The sequence below is a fragment of the Aotus nancymaae genome, unplaced genomic scaffold (assembly GCF_030222135.1).
Source record: "Aotus nancymaae isolate 86718 unplaced genomic scaffold, 86718_ANA_hifiasm-v0.15.2.pri h1tg000062l, whole genome shotgun sequence".
In the NCBI taxonomy this organism is placed as follows: Eukaryota; Metazoa; Chordata; class Mammalia; order Primates; family Aotidae; genus Aotus; species Aotus nancymaae.
In genome coordinates, this window is record NW_026988476.1 from 45,011,829 (window position 1) to 45,030,408 (window position 18,580).

At 39.6% G+C, this 18,580-nt stretch overlaps 1 protein-coding gene across 7 annotated transcripts in view; it reads right to left on the reverse strand.

The window, feature by feature from the left end:
• Positions 1 to 18,580, reverse strand: part of NEDD4 (NEDD4 E3 ubiquitin protein ligase) — a 162,542-nt gene that overhangs the window by 14,806 nt on the left and 129,156 nt on the right. For 6 of the 7 annotated variants that reach the window (XM_021673874.2, XM_064365708.1, XM_064365709.1 and 3 more), the window contains 10 exons: positions 15,914 to 15,979; positions 11,604 to 11,723; positions 9,404 to 9,604; positions 8,286 to 8,366; positions 8,001 to 8,055; positions 7,852 to 7,910; positions 6,450 to 6,515; positions 1,395 to 1,624; positions 257 to 378; positions 99 to 169 (listed from right to left, as the gene is read on the reverse strand). In XM_021673874.2, the coding sequence (XP_021529549.2) occupies positions 99 to 169; positions 257 to 378; positions 1,395 to 1,624; positions 6,450 to 6,515; positions 7,852 to 7,910; positions 8,001 to 8,055; positions 8,286 to 8,366; positions 9,404 to 9,604; positions 11,604 to 11,723; positions 15,914 to 15,979 (1,071 nt within the window). The remainder of the gene's footprint in view (positions 1 to 98; positions 170 to 256; positions 379 to 1,394; positions 1,625 to 6,449; positions 6,516 to 7,851; positions 7,911 to 8,000; positions 8,056 to 8,285; positions 8,367 to 9,403; positions 9,605 to 11,603; positions 11,724 to 15,913; positions 15,980 to 18,580) is intronic. The other variant, XM_064365707.1, reaches the window with a different exon arrangement.

Here is an 18,580-nt window from a genome sequence, read left to right on the forward strand (position 1 = left end):
ATTTATTAATTTCCATATCATTAAAATCAACTTCTTCAAATTGCTCAAGTTGCTTGTTAAATTATACTTCCTCTATACTATAAGTGAAAAAGACATACCACAGATTCCATATCATGAAGGGTTATTGGTTTGTGAAGCATCATCTTGTAAAATGGGCGGATGAAAAAACCTTGCAAAAAACCAAATACATTTAGGATATTACCAAGTGAAAGAAAACAGGTAATTACATTGTAAAAAGTTTATACTTAGTACTAACCATCCAGCAGTTTGCCATGATAAACTGCCATTCCAGCTACCCGACCAATAAACTTGAAGTAAGAGAGGTGATCTTCGTTACACAATCCAGAGTTTGGATTTATCTGTAGGGTATAATTGTCCCTGTAAAGACAATTCCATTTAAATACTCCATTTGAAAAACTTTAATATGACAAATAATTATAAAAAAACTTCCTCTTTTAAGAATTGTTTACTACTGAACCACATTCCTCCACTGGATTTAATGGTTTTAAAAATAGTAATTTCTGCAAAGAAGTGGAAACAAACCAAATGTCCTTTGGCAGATGAATGTTTACACAAAGTTTTTTTTTTTTTTTTTGAGACGGAGTATTGCTCTGTCCCGCAGGCTGGAGTGCAATGGCATGGTCTCAGCTCACTGAAACCTCCACCTCCCAGCTTCAAGCGATTCTCCTGCCTCAGCCTCTGAGAAGCAGGGACTACAAGCACCTGCCACCACACCCGGCTAATTTTTGCACAGTTTTATGTTGGCCAGGCTGGTCTTAAAATCATGACCTCATGATCCACCCATCTAGGCCTCCTAAAGTGCTGGGATTACAGGTGTGAGACAATGTGCCCGGCCTAAACAAAGTATTATATGTAAAAATAATGGAATATTATTTAGCCTTAAAAAGGAAGGACATTCTGATATATGCTACAACATGGATGAACCTTGAAGACATCATGCTAAGTGAAATGAGCTGGTCACAAAAGGACAAATAGTGAATGATTCCACTTATGTGAGGTACCCAGAGGAGTCAAATTCATAGGGACAGAAAGTAGAATGGTGGCTGTCAGGGAATGAGGAGCACGTGCTTTCTGGGTACAGAGTTGCATTTTGGGAAGATGAAAAAAGAAAAAGTTCTAGAATTGGATGGTGCTGATGGCAAGACAACAATGTGAATGTATGTAATGACTCTAAATTGTGTATTTAAAATAGTCAAAATGATAAATTTGATGTAATGTGTATTTTACCACAACTTTTTAAAAAGTTACTTCTGAAACATTAGTTAAAATTGCCCTTTTCTGGCATGACATACATTTTCCTTGTATCACATGACTCTTACTTCTAAAACCGTGATTTTTCTTTTTCTGCATATAGTCATTGTAAAGTTACTTACGTAGCAGAATATTCAAACAACCCATAATAAGGGTTAAACATTTCCTTTGAGATCAGGAAGAACCATTCTCTGGCAACTCCTCCATAATCCAACCCCTTTTCACCATCAAACTCAATCCACAGTCGAGCTTTGAGGAAGTCTGCTCTCTTGACACCCATAATTCTCCGGTAAGAGTCCTCGAGAACAGTTGCTCGGCGAAGTTTCATTTCAAATTTGTTTGGAATGTCATTCTGAAAACCCAGAGGAGAGACTTATGGTTTAAATCAGTTCAACATAGTAAGAAACCTGTCTCTCATAAAGTTATAACATTCCCTCTACACCCTGTGTCTAAAGTCTCTTTTTCCTTATGTAATATACTCAGGGCAAACACAAGTAGGTATATTGTCTTGCTTTCCTCAATGGTATGAGAGAGTTCCTGCATTTTCTCTAATTACTTACTAATATAGACCTCTTTCTATCTGAAGGAGCTTTTTCTTTTTCTTTTTTTTGGAGAGAGCTCTGTTGTCTAGGCTGGTGTGCAGTGGCGTGAACATGGCTCACTGCAGCCTCGACCTCATGGGCTGAAGCGATCCTCTTGCCTCAGTCTCCTAAGTAACTGGACCACAGAAGCATGTCATCATGTCTGGCTATTTTTTAACGTTTTTGTACAGGTGAGGTCTTGCCATCTTGCCATCTTGCTTCAATGCTAAATTGAAGCAATTTTCCTGCCTTGGCCTTCCAAAGTGCTGGGATTACAGGGATGAGCCACAGTACCTAGCCTAAAGAAGCTATTGATGGTGATGGTAATGCCCCCATGAAGGCATTTCATTAATAGACCTTTTCATATTAAGTTCCAGTGAACACCGTTCTGTGACCTCTAGGATAGCCAATGCTGCTAGTTGTTGCCTGCCCATTTGTTCAGGGTTTTCCCTATCGCTGCCTTTCCTCCCTGGAGTCTATCCTCTTTCACTCATTAACAGATGCTAACTCTTACAGATTGCACCATATATGGTTTGGCTGGGTCCCCACCCAAATCTCATCTTGAATTGTAACTCCCACAATTCCCATGTTTCCTAGGAAGAACCCAGAGGGAGATGAATGAATTATGGGGGCGGGTCTTTCCTGCACTGTTCTCGCGGTAGTGAATGGGTCTCACGAGATCTGATGGTTTCTTTGTACAAGCTCTCTCATTGCCTGCTGCCATCCACCTAAGATATGATGTGCTTCTCCTTGCCGTCTGCCATGATTGTGAGGCCTCCTCAGCCATGTGGAACTGTCCAATAAACCTTTTTCTTTTGTACGTTGCCCGGTCTCGGGTATGTCTTTATTAGCAGCGTGAAAACAAACTAATACAGCCAGGCATGGTTCCCCTGGAATGGGGGGTTAACTCATTTAACCTTATAACAACACTAGGCAAAAGCTACTATTATTGTCTTCATTTTACACATAAAACTGAAGAAGACAACTTACGACAGTCTTAACTCCTGAGTCGGTGCTCTTAATTAATGGAGCTACATTGCCTCACTAATCTTTTGTACATTCTTTGCTTACGTGACAAATGTACGTAACTATGCTTTAGGCCCACCTTACTGTAAATTTTACGAAAGACACGTCTAAATATTTCATTCCTCAGTACTTTATGGGCAAATTTCCAGGGGAAACTAGTAAAAGAAAACATGCCATCAACATTCTGTCACCTCCAAAAGAGAAGGTTAGCTCTAAGGGAAAAAAAATTTATTCTCAATTTATTTAGAGAAAATGGGAAGCCCTATAGAGACATGATAATGTTAGCAGTTGATATAAGCAATATAAGCATGATACGAGCATTTACTCTACTGCTTATGTCATTAAAAAAATGGTTAGCTTGCAGAAAAGCACTTTTAGACTGGATACTAGGCAGCTGGAGCAGGTAAGCATTTATCAAAGGCCCACTCTGGGCCAGGTGGTATTGTAGTAGCCAAGGACGGGGAATAAAGGGAATACAAACAGGCTGTAAAATGTTGCTTCCTCAAGGAGTTTCTAATCTGGTGCATATGTGAAAAACAAGTGTAAATGCTGCTAATTCTGAGACTTAAAATATGAGGACAATTGCTGATGACAGAGATGTAAGCAGTGTTCTGCAGGGCATAAAAGACTGAGCTATTGACTTCAAATGAGGCAATCAAGAAGGCTTTGAGAGGAAGTCTTTAGACAGAGAGAAAAAGAGGGAAGGATGAACAGCATACATGAGGGGTCTGATATATTTAAAACCTAGAGAGTACAGAAGGAGATGAGTGAGGAAGGGAAAGAAAGCAGGGATTATTGTGAAAAAAATGTGAAAAAGTAGTCTGGGGCCAGAGGGTGGACAGTGTGAATGCAGTTGAGAAGAGAGTTTCTGAGCAGGGGAGCCACACGGTCAGATTGCTGGGTTCTCATAAGCTGATGGGACAGGGTATAAAGAACAGTTTTAAGGAGGAGAAACAAGAGGCACACTGGTCAGTTAAAGAGCCCTGGAAAAGCTCAGTGAGAGAAGACAAAGGGATGTGTGAAGGAACAACAGCAGTGGAAGAAGAGAGGACTACAAGAGAAACTTCCGTGTTTGAACTGAGTAGAAGACAAGTGCATGCATTCTGGAATCTTGCCCTGTGTTCAAATTCTGACTCCACCATTCACTAGGTGTGAGACTTTGGGCAGGTTACATGTCTTTTCTAAGGATTAATTTCCTCATCTATAAAATAGGAATAATAATAATGATAGCTACCCACATGGAGTTGTTTCAAGACTTAATGGGGTAATGCATTAAAAATGCTTATACAGTATCTGGCATATGGTAATTATTAGCTATCATTATTCCTAACTACGAAATGTTGAGGATAAGGAAGACGGAAAGGTTAAAGACAGCACATGGCTTTCAATCGCTGGTTTTTAATTTTTTTTTTTTTTTTTTGAGACAGAGTACTACTCTGTCATCCAGGCTGGAGTGCAGTGGTGTGATTATAGCTCAGGGCAGACTTGAACTTGCGAGGTCCAGTAATCCTCCTGCCTCAGTCTCCCAAAGTGCTGGGATTATAGGCATGAGCCCCTGCACCTGCTGTTTTTAATATTCTTTATCTCTGTTTTGGTGCTACACTTTCTGACATTCTAAGTGTTCTTGATGTTCTGCTCTTTTGCTGTGATGTGCCTAGATACAGATTTTTAAAATCCTGCTTGGGCCCTTTTATTAATGTGAGAATTCATATGCTTAGCCTTCTCCTCCTCATGATCTTGGTCCCCTCCTTCTGGAATGACTTCATGTCTTTTAACCTTTCTTTTGTATGTTTATCCCTTACATACCTTTGTTGCATTCTGGGTCATTTCCACAAAAATTAACTTCTCTCTTAATTTTCTTAATCATTAATATGATATGTCATGTTGGTTAGGAACACGGGATCTGGGGCTAGACCACTTGGCTTTTCTACTTAATCATGGGACTTGATCACATTACCTATTCTCTCTGTGCCTCAGTTTCCTCATCTGTGAAATGTGATAGTACTCCCTTCCTTACAGAGTTATTGTAGAGATTAAATGAATAACATATGTAAACTTCTAAGAATAATGCCTAGTATGCAGTGAGAGATGAATAAATATTATTGCTTTTTAAAGTATTTTTTTATATTTTGTATTTCTGTATTTTGTAGCCTGTAATGGGACTGCCTCCCATCTCTTGCTGCCTGGAAGACATTAACAATTAGATACTATAACATGTGTCAAACACTCAGAGTGGCAAAAATGGAGACGCTAATGCTTCTATTCCCCTAGCATATTCTCATTAAGAATGAAAATATTTACCAGAACAATAAATCAGCAAACATTTAAAATCCCAAAGTCTAGAAGGAGAAAAATTTCCAGGGAAATTTTGACTCAAAGTTATTCTTTCTTTCTTTTTTCTTTTTTTCCGAGACAGGGTCTCACTCTGTCACCTAGGCTGGAGTGCAGTGAAGTGATCTCAGCTCACTGCAACTTCCACCTCCTGGGTTCAAGTGATTCTCCTGCCTCAGCCTCCTGAGTAGCTGGGATTACAGGCGTGCGCCACCACGCCCAGCTAATTTTTGTATTTGAGTAGAGATGGGGTTTCACCATGTTGGCCAGGTTAGTCTCAAACTCCTGACCTCAAGTGATCCACCCACCTCAACCTCCCAAAGTGCTGGGATTACAGGCGTGAGCCACTACTCCTGGCCCAGAAAATTATTCTTAAAAACGAGTTTAGAAAGTTGATGCTATTTATGGATTTTAGTAAGGCATAAAATATTTAGTCTAAAAAACTACCATGTTTTATTTTTGTTAAAAATTTGGGTGAAATTTTGAGGTAGCCAACCCACTATCTTGAATCTTTGTGAAAGCAGGCTTCTGGCTTAGAATGCAAGAAAGTATAACCCAATATGGCCACCTAGTGGTAGTATTCCTAAAGTGCAGGCAACGGAGGACAGGATGAGCAAATTAAGAGAGGCAATAAAACTAATAGACACCAACAGAAATGAAATAGATGGGCAGATGATAAGTTTAGTTCCAAACATGTTGCATTTGTGGCTATGGGCAAAAGTGTAGTGAACATAACTGATAAGCATAAGGAGACAAGTCACAAGAGCACAGTTCCACTCATGATTGCAGGTTTAAATTATGCAGAGAGATTACATTTGAAGCTGTAGAGAATGAATGACTATTGCTGGAAAAAAACAAAGTCATAAAAAAATTCAGAGACCTCCAACACAGGAAAGATTAGCTTAGAGGATAATCGCCTGAGCCACTCTTGCTCAGATTCTACAAAGATCAAGCCCCACAAACTCCACAAGGACACCCAGGTTAGAGCTCTGGAAAGCAAATTTTAATGCCATTATTCTGTATTATAAAATGTCTTGAAAAATAAAGACATAAAGTAATTATGATCTGTAGTGATATATCACAGCTACTCAATGAGCATCCTTTTACTATGAAAAACTTTTCACTCAAAGTTGTTACAAATATAGAACAAATTCTTACTTTAAAAATACAAAAACATTTCCCTTTACTTTCCATCTATGTATTGACGACTCTTAAGTATTTTTTACAAACATCACTAACCTGCTTCTTCAACTTTCTTCGGAAGAACTCATACTTTCTTTTATAATCCCTGGAGTACGGCACTGCCTTCAGTTGAAAATTTTGGAAAAATAAAGAAGTTTAGGTTGTTTTTATTCTGGAACAATTTTTAAAGTTCCCTGCTGGGCATTTTATGAACATAAGTTAAGGGCATTAAAAGAAAAATATTGGGAAAGAAAAGTTTAATTAGAAGAAAAACAAATACAAAACTTCAAAATGTTTAATTTCTCTGTTTAAGGTAAAATTGTATTCAGCAGTTCCTATGACTGTAATTTTCATCATGCAATATTCTAAAATGTAACATGCCAGAAACAGGAAATTTCTTCCAAGTAGAGAAATATTAGAAAGAAAAATTTCCATTTCTAAAGAGACTTTCAAAGTGATTTCTCCATTAAAGGAAAAACGTGAATAGTGTACTTTTTCCTTGAACTCTGGGAAGCTGCCTTTTTTGGCCCTTATTTTAAAGGACTACATGTTGAGATACTAAATAGTAATAAAAAGACTCTATCTTCAGTTTTACTTATTTTTACGAATTAGAAAACATCTGAATAAAAATGGAAAAAGTGGCTATAAAAAACGATAAAAATTATCCTATCAAACTGACTCAATAGTACAATTATCATACACGGTAATATTTATACTTAAATGTGGATGTGTCTTTCATACAGGCATTTACAATTTTTTTTTTCTTTTTTTGGTTAGATAGAGAGTATCACTCTGTCACCCAGGTTGGAGTGTGGTGGGGCCATCTCAGCTCACTGCAACCTCCGCCTCCTGGGTTCAACCGATTCTCCTGTCTCAGCCTCTCAAGTAGCTGGGACTACAGGTGCCTGCCAACAAGCCCAGGAATTTTTTTTTTTTTTGCATTTTTAGTAGACAGAAGGTTTCACCACATTGGTCAGGCTGGTCTTGAACTCCTGACCTCAGGTGACCCACCCGCCTTGGCCTCCCAAAGTGCTGGGGTTACAGGCATGAGCTGGGCCCGATTTCTATCAAAAAGTTTAAGAATGACCCAGGAGTGGATAGGGTGCTGCTGCGTCCTCATCCAGATACACTCTCTGCTCCTCTCTGATTTGTGGAGGACTGTCATCATTTTTGTTCAGACACTGGCAGGCACCAGACTGAGCTCAGCAGCCCACACTGCCTTACCATTCTGACTGTCTGGCTCACTTGTCTCCCACAGTTATTGCACAGGGTAAGGGTAATGACGTCGTAGAATCTTTTCAAATAACGGAGACTTGGAGTATGGGAAATAGGGGAGAGGAGAGAATGGCCAATGTGCTTTCTTCTCAATGCCTGTAGGGTTATGCCCTTGACTATCTGCTCTTGAAGAGACAGGTGAGAGGACAGTCTCATCAGAGCACACTGGTACAGAGAGACTTACTGGTCCAGTTATTGCTACATTCTGCAACCGAGGATCTTCCCATTGTGTTCTTTTTATATCTGAAGGGTAGAAAAAGAAAAAAGATGTTCTTTCTCACACATAAAATTTATTATAAAAAATAACATAATGAAAAATCACATTGAACATACTGTGATTTATGTAGAAGATTCTTCCGTCTGTGTGAGTTCTCTCTTCCCATCCTGGCTATAATTAAAAATGTATTTCAATTATTTTAGGATAGGGTTTTAGATGTATAGATAGAAAAATAGCACTGATTGTATGGTTAATTTAAATTGCATATTCCATTCCATTCTTAGAAGGTATCAACATTTTAATAATAAGATTAATTATAGCTGATAAAGAACTACTATATCCCAAAATACAAAATATTTGAGATAGCCAAGTAAGAGAGGTTAGCATTTCTATACACTTACAGGTAAAGGCCCTAGATCACTGGAAGTATCAAGTGCTGTCTTTCCTCTCAGATGGGCTGGAATTTTCAATCTTGGATCTTCCTTTTGTGGTAGAGTAAAGAAAGAACAACACACACACAAATTTCAAAATAATGAAAGTGTCAGTCTATTACCATGTTTTCTAATATCAGTGGACATTTAAAATATTCTCTTGTAAAAGTCCTTTTGTATTTTATTTCCTAAATATGTGACATAATATTTTCTCCTTCTGAAATCTATCATTCTTAGGCTATAATATCAAAAGGAATAAGGATCAGTTCTCAGGGGTCACCACTAACTGGTCACCTCTTTGCCCCACTCTTTATGAAATGTGTCACTCTATAGGGTTTTTCTCTATGTAAAAACTGGTAAAAGAGTGGGGCATTAAATTGGACCACATGATATTTCTAAGCCCCAGAACATGCATTTTGGCAGCTATCTGTTCAAGTTGATTCATATTTTTGAATAACAGGAAGGTAAGCCCAAAAAGGTTATTAAAGGTCAATTCAGAATGTTAAAAATGTGAACAAAATTCAGTTTATTTGGTTTAATTTACATATGTTATTATTTTAATATTATTAATTTATTAAATAACTTTAGTATTATTTAAGGTATGCTGGTCTTTTAATAATTAATTAAAATCTATTCATCTACTGCTAATTTTGAGTAATTTTTCTAGTGGTAAGCCCCAAGCACTAAACAACTTTAAGCCTTACCTTAAAATAAAAAGCTTGTTCTACCTAGCCTCACAAGGTTTTCTGATATTAAATGAGATATGGATTCAAAAGTTCTTTGGAGCTAGAAAGCCTCATAAAAGCAAAGGATTGTTCCTACATATCTTCTTAAGCATTTATGGCTAGTGAGCTAAAAACTGGAAATAGGAAGTAAACATAAGTATCTCCATCATAATCCAAACCAATATTAAAAAGAGGGGTAAGTATGTTCCTGAATATAAATAATATTATTAAGAATTCAATACACCTTTCAATGAATACTAGAAAACATCGGTTATACTAATATACACTGAAAGATGATAAGGAACTATACATATGAGATGATTATTGTTGTTATAAATTTAAATGGAAGAGTATCAAAGTTACCCAGGTGGTGGTTTTAGTGTTGTGGTCAATAAAGAAAGGCCTCCCATTTGGTGCATGCCGGACTTCCCAGCCTTTAGGAAGGAATCCTTGCTCAGTTTCAGATGGCTGGGTCACCTGCTGGCCTGAATCACTTGTGGAAGCTTGTGACTGAGGGCCCACAGAACTCTGGCTTGATGTCAGCTGATTGGTCTCCACTGTGGCCTAGCATATTTATGAAATCATATTGTAATATTTTATAGAGAACTCACAAATAGCAGCAGTTAAAAAGGTAACTTAACCTGCAAATGCAATACACATCCTCCTTTAAAGAGACTCTAAACATTTGAGGCTCATTTTCAAATGTAGTTATGGCATATTAATATTTTCCCAACATTTTAATAATGTATTACATTTGATAACATTTTTCCAATAAGCTATTTTGTCAAACTTGATTTTAATAATAATTTATAATTTCTCAACTAATTCTCAAGCAGTGAGATAGCAGTTAACAGTCTGCTGTGGGTGCATCTGACTGAGGGAGCGAGGTCCACAAGCTCAAGCCCTAGCTGCAAGCGGAGCTCTGGTGCCTATAGTAGGAGGTTGTCTTTATTCTCCCAAAACTCATAGGATGGGGGATTCCTCATTCAAATGTCAGGCAGACAAAATGAATGACAAATATCTACCACAGAAGTGGATAACTGAAATGTAATACAGTCATATGATGGAATATTAGTAGTTAAGAGAAATCTATAAATAACAACATAGAGCTTTAAAACAATGTTAGGCAAAAAAAAGATGTAGACTTATGGGGCCACAACATCAATTAAAAAAAGTTTTTTTTTTAATTGAGCAGCACCTCATTCTATAAAATGAATGTTCCCTCGTTGCAAAATTAGAAACACAGGCATATAAACAATATTTTACTTTTTTTTTTTTTTGAGATGGCGTCTCACTGTGTCATCCAGGCTGGAGTGCAATGGTACAATCTCCGCTCACTGCAACCTGCGCCTCCTGGGTTCAAGCGATTCTCTTGCCTCAGCCTCCTGAGTAGCTGGGATTACAGGCACGTGCCACCACGCCCAGCTAATTTTTGTATTTTTAGTAGAGACAGGGTTTCACCATGTTGGTCAGGCTGGCCTTGAATTCCTGACCTCGTGATCTGCCCTCCTCACCCTCCCAAAGTGCTGGGATTATGGGTGTGAGCCACTGCACCCAGCTAATTTTAATTTACATTTTCTAAGTGCTTTAAGTATATAAAATAGGCTAGAAGAATACACAACAAATTCAAGACTGTGGTTCCCCCTGGGGAATGGAACCAAGAGCTTGGCTAAGAGAAATTTAGGTTAATCTGTAAGACTTTATTTTTAAAAATAAAATGTCTAGGAATTAATATGGTAACTTATTAATGATGGTAATTCTGAATAAAGAATATGTATATCTGCTATATTATTTTCCAGACTTTTCAGTGTTAAAAAATTTCTCAACAAGAGATACGGTAATAAGAGAAAATAAGTATTTTGCTAAACACTTAAAAGGAAATATTACAGGTGAAACTGTTGCCAAGGGTGAGGTGTTATCAGCATAAATTTCTTTGATGCCAATCACCAAGATTATGTTTTAGTTAAAATAATGATCTTAACTATTCAAATTATAAAAATACCCAAAGACCAGATTATTTGCTTTTTCCTCTTATTCTCATTTGAACTTGTTTTATATAATAACAAGTGGTAATTTGTGTGTATTAGAGATTCACAGGAAATGGTGGACACTTAGCATCAGTGTCAGAAAATAAATAATTAGAAGATGCTACAGCCAGGCACAGTGGCTCATGCCTGTAATCCCAGCACTTTGGGAGGCCAAGATGGGTGGATCACCTGAGGTCAGGAGTTTGAGATCAGTCTGGCCAACATGATGAAACGCTCTTTCTACTAAAAATACAAAAATTAGCCTGGCATGGTGGCACATGCCTGTAATCCCAGCTACTCTGGAGGCTGAGGTAGGAGAATCGCTTGAACCATGGAGGAACAGGTGCAGTGAGCCAAGATTGCACCATTGCACTCCAGTCTGGGCGACAAGAGTGAGACTCCATCTCAAAAAAAAAAAAAAAAAAAAAAGAGATGCTAGAAGTATGCAGTGTATACTATAAAGTGATGCAATAGTTTACATAGGGATGTGACAGTTTAAATCCTGTAAGAAAGTAAATTAATAGGTTGCACGGTACCTGTACAGTGGGCTTTGTCCAAGTAGTTGTTCTGGAATTGTGATCTACATAATATGATCTTCCTCTTTCATCTTGTTTTTCTTCCCAACCTGGTGGTAATCCAGATGAAGTAGGCAAAAGCTAAAGTGAAGAATAACAGAAGAATTAAATATATCAAATTTAAGAATCCTTCTATTTCCCCCAAAAGTTCCCTCAATCCCCTTGAATACTCTCAGCTCAAGCAACCACTCATCTGCTCTCTTGCTAGTTTTGCCTTTTTTAGAAATATATATATATATGTTTAAAGAGAGCACATATATATATGCTTATAAACATATATGTTTATAGTGACACCTTTTGTCACTTTCATTACAATGACAGCAATATCCTAAGAGGTTTCTCTGTTGCAAGTCTTACTTCCTTAAGTCCATTCTCCATGCTGCATGCTGCAGGTTCAGAGCATCCTGCACTGCACAGTCAGTCCTGTCCTGGAGCTGAAACCCATGACAGCACAGAAAACAATGTTTCCTGAGCACCACGACCTGCCTCTATGTCTATAGAGAGAGAGAGAAAGAGAGAGAGAGAGAGAGAGAAGCAGAGAGAGACAAAGTCTTTCTCTATTGCCCAGGCTGGAGTGCCGTGGTATGATCTTGGCTCACTGCAACCTCTGCCTCCTAGGTTCAAGCAATTCAAGTGCCTCAGCCTCCAGAGTAGCTGGGAGCACAGGCATGTGCCAACATATCCAGCTAATTTTTTTTTATTTTTAGTATTGACAGGGTTTTGCCATGTTGGCCAGGCTGGTCTTGAACTCCTGGCCTCAAGTGATCCACCTGCCTTGGCCTCCCAAAGTGCTGAGATTACAGGCATGAGCCACCATGCCTGGCCAGAAGAATTAAATATTAATAAGAAAGAATCCTTTGAAAAGCACCACATCCCTTCTTCACTACTTGCTCGCTTTAAAACAAATTATATTTTATTTTATTGAACTAAAAACCATGTATTATAATGAAAAATGGGTAAATTATACATCTTAATTTAGTGAAATAAGCCATATTTTAAATATTTTAAAGTGTGCAAAATAAAGTGTACAGTATTTCACTTGGGGAAAAAAAACCACTAGAACCAACAATAATGATGAGAGTGATAACAACCCTAATAAAATATGCCAATAACAAGCACATGCTAAGTGTTTAACACAGATGTCATTTTCTTCCCACCTGAATTTTAATGAGATGATTGCTAATATTGGCCCATTTTACTTGTGAGTAAACAGAAGCTTAAAATATGGAAGTAACTTGTTACTACACTTGATCTTAGCCAAAATGCCAAGATGTCATGGAAGTAACTTGTTAAGCGACATTGCTTGTAAGGAATGGAGCTGAGATTTGAACCCAGGTAATTTAGCAGCAGAAATCATACTTACCTGCTGCATCAGCAGTTACCCATGCTTTGTTTCTCTAAAAGCTAGGAGACGCTATTTATCATAGTTTGTTACAATTGGATAAAGAGAGGTCTGATTATTTCTAGGCTTACTTAAAATAGTTCTAAATCCAGGCTGGGTGCAATGGCTTACCCCTGTAATCCCAGCACTTTGTGGGGCTGAGGTGGGCAGATCACGTGAGGTCAGGAGGTCGAGGCTAGCCTGACCAAAATGGTGAAACCTCATCTCTACTAAAAATACAAAAAAAAATTAGCTGGGTGTGGTAGCGGGCACCTGAAATCCCAGCTATTCAGGAGGTTGAGATAGGAGAATCGCATTAACCCTAAAGGCCGAAGTTATAGTGAGCCGAGATTGCACTGTCGCACTCTAGTCTTGGCAGCAAGAGTGAAACTCCATCTCAAAAAAACAAAAATTCGCCGGGCATGGTGGTGGGCACCTGTAGTCCCAGCTACTTGGGAGGCTGAGGCAGGAGAATCGCTTGAACCCAGGAGGCGGAGGTTGCAGTGAGCCGAGATGGTGCCACTGCACTCCAGCCTGGCGACAGAACAAGATTCCTTCTCCAAAAAGAAAAGAAAAAAAGAAAAGAGTCCTAAATGTGGCCTTCCTATTGTCATTTTGAACCAGATTAACCCTGGTTTGGTGTGGCTCCCTAAGGTGGCTTACAACATAAGAACCATCACCACCAGTCTCCACACTAAAGACACCGCTAACTAGATACACAGCTCTATGTACGTTGCTGGCAGTTGTGATGAGCTGTTAGATCACAAAATGATGGATTTAAATGCTGTCCAGTTCTATAAATGTCCATCCGCTGGTGAATAGATAAATGTAGTGGATATATCTCTACAATGGAATACCATGCACTAATACAGGCATGCAATAACATAGATCTATCTGAAAAACAGCATACTAAGTGAAAGATGGTGGACACAAAAGGCTACACCCTACGACTCCCTTTACATGAGATTTCTAAAAAAGGCAAAACTATAGCGATAGAGAGCAGATGAGTGGTTGCTTGGGACTGAAAGTAGGCATAGGGATTCAGGGAACTTTTGAGGGTGACAGAAGTTTCTTAAACTTGATTGTGGTGATGTCTGCTTAACTGTATAAATTTATGAAAACTATTTATTTGCATGATCAAAAGTGGGTAGATGTTATGGTATGTAAATTATACTCCAAGAAAACTCTTAAAAAAACAAAATCAATGTACTGAGGAAAAAAAAGGCATGGAAACAACTTTTCTGGCACGTAAAATATAAATCATCTTGCGATTCTACTGCTCACCTGGTGCACCTAAAGTTGTGTCTTGGGTGAATGTCTGTGAGTCAGTGAGAACTTCCACATATGCATTGTATAAACGACATTATAAGGTGCAGTGGGAAAAATACCATGGAACTCAGCTTGAGCGGGCTCTGATCTAATGGAGGAGGCTAGACAGGGGACAGTGAGCAAGAGTAAGGCTGGCAAGGGTCGTCTTTCAATGGCATCTGTCCTCTTGTTGATGGTCAGTACTGACTATGGCAATGGATGCGCATAGGTGGGTGACCCCTCATTCCTCGGCACAGGATCTATGTCCCTCTCTTAGTGCAGGGTGTTATTTACACAGATAAACCACTTGTGGGCTCCGGATTTTGGAGCCTCTGCATTCCTGTGCTAGAACATAACCCTACTTTTTAAAGCTATCTAGATGGCCATTCAAAATTCCAGATGGTTGGGGAAGAAAATGAGAAAGCCATTCCAAGCGGGGAAATGGAATGCACACAAAATCAGAAGAGGGAGAGAATCAGGACATGGGAACAGTCTCCTTGGAAGAAAAAGCACAGACGAATGAAAGCAGCAGGAGGCTTCTGTTGGGGGAGAAGGAGGGGTAGGCTGAAGAGGCTGGGAGCCTGGGAGTTTTGCTCTGGTTTAAAAAACAAGCAGAGTGAGCTGGGCCTGGTGGGTCATGCCTATAATCTCAGCACTTTGGGAGGCCAAGGTGGGCAGATCATGAGGTCAGGAGATCGAGACCATCCTGGCCAACATGGTGAAACCCAGTCTCTACTAAAACACAAAAAATTAGCCAGGTGTGTTGGCACGCACCTGTAGTCCCAGCTACTGGGAAGGCTGAGGCAGGGGAATTCCTTGAACCTGGGAGGTGGAGGCTGCAGTGAGCCGAGATCGCGCCACTGCACTCCAGCCTGGCGACAGAGTGAGACTCCATCTCAAAAAATAATAATAAAAAAATAAAAAATAAAAATAAAATAAGTAATAAATAAATAACAAGTAGGATCTCTGGAAAAGAGAGACAAACTCAGAGTAGCGAGGCTTGTGTCAGGAAGCGGATGGAGGCAAGGTTAAGGTCCAAGCTCCCACCTAGGCTGTGGCTGGGAACAGCACTGAGCAGGAAGCAGACGCCTCAGTAGACTGACGGATGCGATACCTCAGGGAAGAAACAGACCAGGGACTGATAAACTCCAACCTGGCCACTGGGTGTGTCAACGCCAATGGACACCTGAGTGATGAAATCCTGGCTATGCTTCGGGTACAGGGCAGACATGGCTGCTGGATGCTGTGTGCATGCGCAGAGCATCAACAACTGGGTACAATGATTCTGAATTGTATGCTGCATGCAGCGACCACCTCTAGCCAGTACAGTGCTTCAACCAACAAGCCCAGATACCACCCACAGTCAGCGGCATGCAGAGACTTTGCTTTTAACATGGGAGGGACAGTTTTGCACGTTTTGTCTTTAAGGCCCTACTCTGAACATCACCACCTGGGGCCTAGATTCTGTGCTGTACAGGTTCCCTGTAAGGCAAGTGTTCACACTCAGTCTTCCAAAATAAAAATAAAAAGAGAGGCTGAGTTTTATATTTTTTATTAATTGATGGAAGAGGGTAAAACTCACCACAGGAAGTGTAGGTTGTTCCTCAAAAGTATAGGCTTGTAAGCTGCCTCTTCTGCTGGAATGATTCTTGTAAAAAACAAGACAACAGATTAAGAATACCTTGAGATTTGTGATTTGCCTTTGAGTGTCAGCTAAGGTAGTGAGGGTAAGCATGACAGGGCAGAAGAGAGAAGGCTGGCTAAGACGCAACTGTTGAGACTGCAGGCTGAGTCACCTGGTCGCTCTCAGCCCCCTAGGTGGACACCTTCACACATCCAGCTACCATGCCCTCAGTGCTGGACTGCCTCCTGGACACCTTCTCTTGAATGTCTTAACAGAAATCATTCTCAAATACACTCCCTCTATACTTTAGTTCTAGTTTTTCATTTTTTGTTTTGAGACGGAGTCTCGCTCTGTTGCCCAGCCTGAAGTGCAGTGGTGTGATCTTGGCTCACTGCAACTTCCACTTCTGGGTTCAAGCAATTCTTCTGCCTCAGCCTCCTGAGTAGCTGGGACTACAGGTGCATGCTGCCATGCCTGGCTAATTTTTGGATTTTTAGTAGAGATGGGGTTTCAGCATATTGACCAGGTTGGTCTCAAACCCCTGACCTCGTGATCCACCCACCTCAGCCTTCCAAAGTGCTGGGATTACAGGCGTGAGCCACTGCGTTTGGCCTGTAGTTCTAGTTTTAGAGTTTTAACTTCAAGTTTTCACCTTTTGTCACTTTCATTACAATGACAGCAATATCCTAAGCGGTTTCTCTGTTGCAAGTCTTACTTCCTTAAGTCCACTCTCCATGCTGCACGCTGCAGGTTCAGAGCATCCTGCACTGCACAGCCAGTCCTGTCCTGGAGCTGAAACCCATGACAGCACAGAAAACAATGTTTCCTGAGCACCACGACCTGCCTCTTCCTGACTTCTTCAGCTACTTCCCACTTTGCAATCTACCCGTTGGACATTCTGGACTACTTGTTTCCTGGAAATCTCATGTTATTTTTTTCCTTATGTTTGTATATACATGCTATTATCACTATCTGAAATATCTTAGTTTTGTTATCTAATGACATCAAAATTTACAATGCACATGCAAATTAAATCAGAAGATCTGTTGTAGTCCTGTTTATAATAGTACTGTAAACAATCTAAAGTCTTTGAATAGGAGACTGGTGAAATAACTTAAGGGTTACTTGTACGATGGAATATGCCAGAGTTTAATGATCGTTTCAATTGGTTTTTAAAGGAGTACATCTATATATACTGAAATGGTTCAATGTCTAAGAGACAGCAAGTGGAAAAAGCAAGTTACCAAAAAGCATATTTAAGATGATCTTAGGTTCAAAAATCACCTACAAATATGTGTGTATGTATGCATGTTTACGAATATATAGAAACAGTGTCTATATATGTATGCAAGTTATTTATCACCAGCAAATCAATATCATTTATTCTTTAGGTCTTTGACCACTAATAGTGACTGAGGGAGCATACATTAGGGTAAGATGGAAGATTTAATTTTATTTATTTATTTATTCAATTTTTTTTTGAGACAGAGTCTTACTCTGTTGCCCAGGCTGGAGTGCAGTTGCACGATCCTGGCTCAGTGCAACCTCCACCTCCCGGGTTGAAGTAATTCTCCTGCCTCAGCCTCCCAAGTAGCTGAGAGTACAGGCACACGCCACCACACTCAGCTAATTTTTTTGTTTTTAGTACAGACGAGGTTCTGCCATGTTGGCCAGGGTGGTCAAACTCCTGACCTCAAGTGATCTGCTTGCCTTGGCCTCCCAAAGTGCTGGGATTACAGGCATGAGCCATAATGCCTGGTCTTGTTTTATTTTATACACCTAAATACAATTTCAATTTGTAACCATAACCATACAGTGCTTTAAAAATATTTTTTTAAATAGGTAACACTCGTATATGTTATAAAATTCAAAAGGCACCTGGGTAACAATACTATACCCAGTCTCTACAAATTATTATTTTTTTAATTACTCAGGGTACAATGGCATGTGCCTGTAGTGCCAGCTACTCCAGAGGCTGAGATGGGAGAATCCCTTGAACACAGAAGTTTGAGGTTGCAGTGAGCTATGATCATGCTTCTGCCTTCCAGCCTGGGCGACAGAGTGAGACCCTATATCAAAAACACAAAAGGTACAAGCAATACATATCCTGTTCATTCTCTGTCTCTCTTCACAGGCAAGCAACATTACTAGTTTCCTGTTTAGTCCTCAAGTAATATCATACATTCCTAGCATACCAAACATATTGTTCTGTACCTTGCTGTGTTTCATTTACCAGAATCTCTTAGGGATTGTTCCATCAGACATATACAGTCAAGCCCACCTTGTTCTTTTCAGTGGCTACATAGTATTACACTGTATGGGTGCCATGTATGACTATAAGTAAAAAAAAAAAATACCAGGAGGAAAGGGAATGGGATCGCATGCGATTTATTACCAGCAAATCAATACAATTTATTCTTTTTTTTTCCTCTTGAGACAGAGTTTCTCTGTCGCCCAAGCTGGAGTGCAATGGCGTGATCCGGCTCATGCAACCTCTGCCTCCTGGGTTTGAACAGTTCTTCCAGCTCAGTCTTCCGAGCAGCTGGGATTACAGGCATGCACCACCACACCCAGCTAATTTTTGCATTTTTAGTAGTGATAAGGTTTTGCCATGTTGCCCAGGCT